General features: G+C 36.6%; 1 protein-coding gene and 1 long non-coding RNA gene across 2 annotated transcripts in view; one reads left to right on the top strand and one right to left on the bottom strand.

Annotated features, from left to right (window-relative positions):
* The first annotated feature begins 1,490 nt into the window (after nucleotides 1-1,490).
* Nucleotides 1,491-4,174, top strand: LOC120555347. Its single transcript, XM_039794008.1, has 4 exons — nucleotides 1,491-1,595; nucleotides 2,238-2,309; nucleotides 2,479-2,544; nucleotides 2,797-4,174. Exons 1-4 carry the CDS (start codon nucleotides 1,491-1,493, stop codon nucleotides 3,907-3,909), a joined length of 1,356 nt encoding a protein of 451 aa, XP_039649942.1. The 3' UTR covers nucleotides 3,910-4,174.
* Nucleotides 4,175-5,396: 1,222 nt separating this feature from the next.
* Nucleotides 5,397-6,001, bottom strand: part of LOC120555348 — a 1,774-nt gene continuing 1,169 nt past the window's right edge. The window contains exon 3 of the long non-coding RNA XR_005638693.1: nucleotides 5,397-6,001. This exon is cut by the window's right edge and continues 582 nt beyond it. This is a non-coding gene — a long non-coding RNA (uncharacterized LOC120555348).

Raw genomic sequence — 6,001 nt, 5'->3', positions numbered from 1 at the left:
TGAATGTCTCAACAGAAATCGAGACTCATCAGACCAGTCAACATTTTTACAGTCTTCAAATGTCCAATTTTGGTGTGCTCGTGCAAATTGTAGCCTCATTTTCCTATTTTTAGTGGAGATGAGTGGTACCCTGTGGGGTCTTCTGCTGGTGTAGCCCATCCGCCTCAAGGTTGTGCGTGTTGTGGCTTCACAAATGCTTTGCTGCATACCTCGGTTGTAACGAGTGGTTATTTGAGTCAAAGTTGATCTTCTATCAGCTTGAATCACTCGGCCCATTCTCCTCTGACCTCTAGCATCAACAAGGCATTTTGGCCCCCCAGGACTGCAGCATCCTGGATGTTTTTACTTTTTCAGACCATTCTTTGTAAACCCTAGAAATGGTTGTGCGTGAAAATCCCAGCAGATTGGGAAATACTCAAACCAGCCCGTCTGGCACCAACAACCATTCCACGCTCAAAGTTGCGTATATCACCTTTCTTTCCCATTCTGACATTCAGTTTGGAGTTCAGGAGATTGTCTAGACCTGGACCACACCCCTAAATGCATTGAAGCAGCTGCAATGTGATTGTTTGATTAGATAATTGCATTAACGAGAAATCTTACAGGTGGTCCTAATAATCTTTAAGGTGAGTGTATATGTGTTCCGTATGGGGTGCCGTTTGTAAAGCGGCTCCCTCTGAAATTAACAGCAACATTTTGTCACATTTAGCTTCAAACAATGTTTAAAAAACTGGTATGAATTTTTGAGGGTCACTTTTTAGCACATTTAGAACAATATTTGTCAACTTAGAGATATTTTAAATAGTTAAATCTAAACATTAAATGTTACACCTAAATGTTAAATCTAAATCTAAATGTTAAATTTAAATCTAAATCTAAATATTAAATCTAAACGTTAAATCTAAATGTTAAATCTGAATGTTAAATCTAAATATTAAATCTTAATCTAAATCTAAATGTTAAATCTAAATGTTAAATCTAAATCTAAATCTAAACGTTAAATCTAAATGTAAATCTAAATCTAAATGTTACATTTAAATATAAATCTAAATGTTAAATTTTAAAAATTAAATGTTGAATCTAAATGTTTCGGGTGAAACTAAATATTTAGCTAATATGCAAATTCAAAATGCCGGTAACCGGAAGTACCAAAATAAAAGCTCGAGGAGGTCAGTGTGTTTTTATAGTGTCAAATAATGAATAAAAAAACATCTCATCCGGGGAAATGGACTCTTGGACATGGATTATCGTGATAATAACTACCTAAATAATAAACACGTTTGGAGAAACTGTATTTGAAGAGTACTTTGAGTTTTTAGTGTCACTTTTATGAAGGGGGCGAGACTTATGACCTGTAGCCACTATAGCCAGCCACGAGGGGGCTCACTTTGACTGATCTGTCATGTTCGCTTGCATGAAGGCCAGCAAGAGCCTGTCCCCGCCCGCCCCTGACCAGGTACGGTAATGTCGGCCATGGTGGCGCTGTGAAAATGTCCAACGACGTTAGCCGAGAACATCGCAGAGCCGTCCTGGCGGCTATTCAAACTTTTTCAACAGCGACAGCAACCGCCTCAGGGCCACCACAGGCCACCTCGGTAAGTAGCTATGTTTTCCAAATCACGTAGCATTTGATTCTTGTCAAGGCTAACTTAACTAAACTAGCTAACGGTAGCCAGTAGAGATTTGCTACTAGCACCAATGCACTTTATGTGTAGCACATTTGTTTCTATAAACCGTAAAACTCACACCGGTTAAGTTACGCAGTGGGATGAACTCATGAGTAAATGTGAGTTCAAGATTATGTGAAGATGTTCTGACCAGCAAAGCATAAATTATATAATTTAGCGTTACAGCTAATGGAGACTACTTGTCACACCTCAGGCCCACAAATGACACTGTGAATTGTTGGTCAAATGGAAATCTGCCTCTGTCCTCAGTCAGACATCTCACCTTGGCTTACCTGCTGGCCTTTACTCACAAGATAAAACCGTTCTCTGTTTGGCTAGAGAGAGAGCAATGCTGATGGAGGACAGAGGCAGTCACAATGATAAAGACATTTAATTTAATGTGAATGAGTGTATACTGTAAAAAAGCATAAAATGTACCTCTTTGTTTCTGCATTTTCCTGCTTTTTTGTCCTTTGCCAATCTCAACACTGTTTTTTTGACTGCTGGGCATATAAACATTAAAAACACATGAAATTTAATGTTGCTAATATTTTGCTAATGTCTCTTCAGGCTCCCACCACCTACAATAACCCACCGGGGCCAGCCACACCCACCACCTCCACTGGAACATCATACCGCTCGGTATACTTTCATACTCCTGTAACCTAAATGGCTGTTTGTTGGTTATTTAATTTGTGTGGTGTAATGTTTCGGCATTAGTTCCAATCATGGTGGCATATTTTACACAACAATAACATGTGACAAGATAACAATGTCTTTGGTATTTTGTTTATATTTCAAAACTCTTCAGGGCTCCAGCACCAGCACTACCATACCTTCACCAACAACAGACTTTGCTCCAGTGACCTGTCTGTCAGTAAGTACTCATTAATATTCATGTTCATATTTGTTTGATTTATTTCTCATTTACCTCTCAGTAACCTTTCATCTTTTGATTGTCCATTTTATTTAAATATTCCTTAAATAAATGTACAGTACAATCTATAATTCTCTTCAGTCAGAAAGATAATGAGTGGATGTGAATGCTGTTATGTCTATAATTCTCTCTTGAATAACCCTTGTTTGTTATAGAAACATGCCAAATGTCATATTCGTTGCTGTGTTCTAGAATGACTACCAAGGAAGACATCAGATTTCCAAAGAGGAGCTTGAACATGTTCTTTCACTGAAAACCACCTTTACAGAAGCGGCATCTATTCTTTCAATCTCAAGGCCAACTTTCTACAAGTTACTGCATGACTATAATATCCCAACGTCAAAATTTAAGAGCATCAGTGATCAACAATTGGATCTTGAAGTGTCACAAATAAAAACTGAACACCCAAATGTTGGAGAAGTGATGCTTATGGGGCATCTCCGCTCCAAAAACATTGTGGTTCAAAGACAACGTGTAAGAGATTCACTGCGAAGGATGGACCCAATTGGTGTCCTAGCCAGGAGAAGAACAGCAATAGCTCGGCGAGTATACTCTGTCCCACATCCAAATTTCATATGGCATGTAGACGGAAACCATAAGTTGATTCGGTGGAAATTGGTTGTTCATGGAGCCATAGACGGCTACAGTAGGATGTTGATGTTTCTTCACTGCTCCAACAATAATCGTGCTGAAACTGTAAGAGACCTCTTTACTGCAGCTGTTGGACAGTTTGGCAGACCACTGCACATCAGGACTGATCACGGAGGAGAGAACGTTCAGATTTGGGAGGATATGCATGCAAGCAGGGGGGAAGGCTCTGTCTTAACAGGAAGTTCTGTACACAACCAGAGGATCGAGCGTTTTAACCGAGACTTGAACAAAAACTGCAGCCATATTTATGCACCCATTTTTTATGAACTGGAATCCCTGGGTATCCTAGACATAGACAATGCAACAGACCTATTTTGTCTCCATTATGTCTTTCTACCCAGAATCAACCGTACTTTGGAGGAATTCAAAGCTGGATTTAACAATCACTCTATGTCATCTGAAGGAAATAGAACACCAGTTCAGCTTTTTAGTCTGGACAATGATTTGCCTCATCTTCACAACCCAGAACTCTCAACAGCAGGGTTAGTTTTTTGTTCCTCACCAAACTCTCAAAGAGGATTTTCCCCATTGAATGACAGGGATTTGCAAGAACTGAATGATGCCATTAACCCTCTTCAAAATGACAACAACAATGGCAAAACATTGTTTCAGAGAACACAACAGTTTATTTTTGATAAACTTGTAAATGTGTGATCTTAGCATAACATGGGACAACTAGGTAACATTAGCCTTATTGTACTTTCAAAAGTACACTGTGAAACAAATATTGATGTTTTGTTGTGCTTCTTGAACTGCAAGATTTAAAGCCTCTTGCCAGCATATACAGTCATGTGAAAAAATTTGGACACCCATGCTAAAGTTGACTAAAAAGAGGTATAAAAATCTTTTGCAATTTGATCTTAATGTCTTAATTTTAAAAAATGAGGAAAAATCCAATTTTTAAGGACACCAATTTTCTTTGTGAATGAATAATGTATCGTAAATAAATAAATAATAAGTATATTGTATACATGCCCTTCACCATACCTAGAGATTGGCATGGGGTACTTTCCATAAAATCATCTCTCAATGCAAATCAAACCAGCTATTAGGCTAACTGAAATAAAACCATGCCAATCTCTAGATATGGTGAAGGGCATGTGATGATGTGTGGCTATTTTAATTCCAAAGGCCAAGGGAACTTTATCAGGATGCATAGTGTCCTGGATCCATGAAATAAAAATCTGCCTGCCTCTGGGGATTTAACATAGGGGTGTACTGACTTATGCCCCCTGTATTTTAAGGAAGAACAGTTATTTACGATACATTATTAATTCACAAAGAAAATTGGTGTCCTTAAAGGTTGGATTTTTCCAAAATTTTTTTATTAAGGCATTAAGATCAATTTCCAAAAGGTGATTTTTTTTATTTTTATTATTATTTCTCTTTTTAGTCAACTTTAGCATGGGTGTCCTAATTCTTTCACATGACTGTAGATGTTTAAAAATGACATGATGGCACATACTTGATGTCAATGTTAAAAAGGCTACAGATGCACTTTGGCAACTGTTAAAAGTTTTATGTCAAGCCAAAAGCAATGGTACTGTGGATGAATACAAGATGACTCCTGTTATGTGAAAGAACAGTGAAATACTTTTCAGGGCTCTACAGATGTATTGATACAAAACTGTCTTCCACTACATTGCAGTACATTGTTCCTGATTTTTTAATTACCTAAATATGCAAAGTAAAACTACTCAGTAAAGTAAAACGATACCTGTCATTGTTTTATTATCTTATACATTACATACATAACTATTGTATCTTTATTATGTATCTCTGAGAAGATGGCTGTTCATAAGGTAAGAAAAAAACTGTTTTCAGCTTTGTGACAATGCATTTTGCAGCTAATCCAAAAGGTTTTGTAAAGTGCTTGAGTAGGAATAGGAGGATTTTTTTTTTTTAAATGAACAAATACATTCTTCAGTTTATCACAAAACATTCAAGATCAGTAAATCTGAATATAAATGGCTTTCAATGGTGAGGGGAATTAAAAATTGTAATCTGAAAAGTACTTCAAATTTCTACTGAAGTACCTTACTTGAGTAAATGTACATAGTTTATTCCTTCACTACTGTTTCAGTATAAAAAAACTGGTAGTTAAATGAATCAATCATTGTTAAAAAACACACATCACAAGGTTAAAGTAACTACATTAGTGGTTTATTACTGATGACCGATTCCATATCCTTCCAATCATACAGTACATTTTACAGAATAAAGAAGGGTCAGATACAGTCTTCACAGAGGTAAACACTTTTTGTAATTAACATCCACAAACAGGAATAGAGTTTTTACACTCAAAAACCACAGAAACCACATGGAAAACAGAGCTGATGGCTCTATCAATCCTTTTATACTAATACGTACAGCCAAACCTTAGTCCTTAAACTTTAATGAACTCAAAGGACATATTTATAACATTTTTTTTTAATTATTTTTCATTAGGCTATACTGATTGCATATGGCTGGCTGTTGATTTACAGAAATCATGAAGTGATAGATGTGTTTACATAATGTGTACATCACAATGTTGCATTTATATTGCAAAGGAGCTCTTAACAGAAAATTTGATAACAAGATAAAAACAAAAACAGAACAAAGAATGTGGAGCAAGATGGGAAAACACGAGCTGAAGTATTTATTTTTCAGCTTTCTTATGTACTGCAATTGAAACCACTGCTTTATAATATGGACAAACTATGTCCTCTATGAAATACACTTACACATATGGACACAATCAACC

Source organism: Perca fluviatilis, unplaced genomic scaffold (genome assembly GCF_010015445.1).
Source record: "Perca fluviatilis unplaced genomic scaffold, GENO_Pfluv_1.0 PFLUV_unplaced_scaf_87, whole genome shotgun sequence".
NCBI classification, from domain to species: domain Eukaryota; kingdom Metazoa; phylum Chordata; class Actinopteri; order Perciformes; family Percidae; genus Perca; species Perca fluviatilis.
The sequence above is the reverse complement of the archived record's forward strand: the minus strand, read 5'-3'. Positions and strand labels throughout refer to the sequence as shown.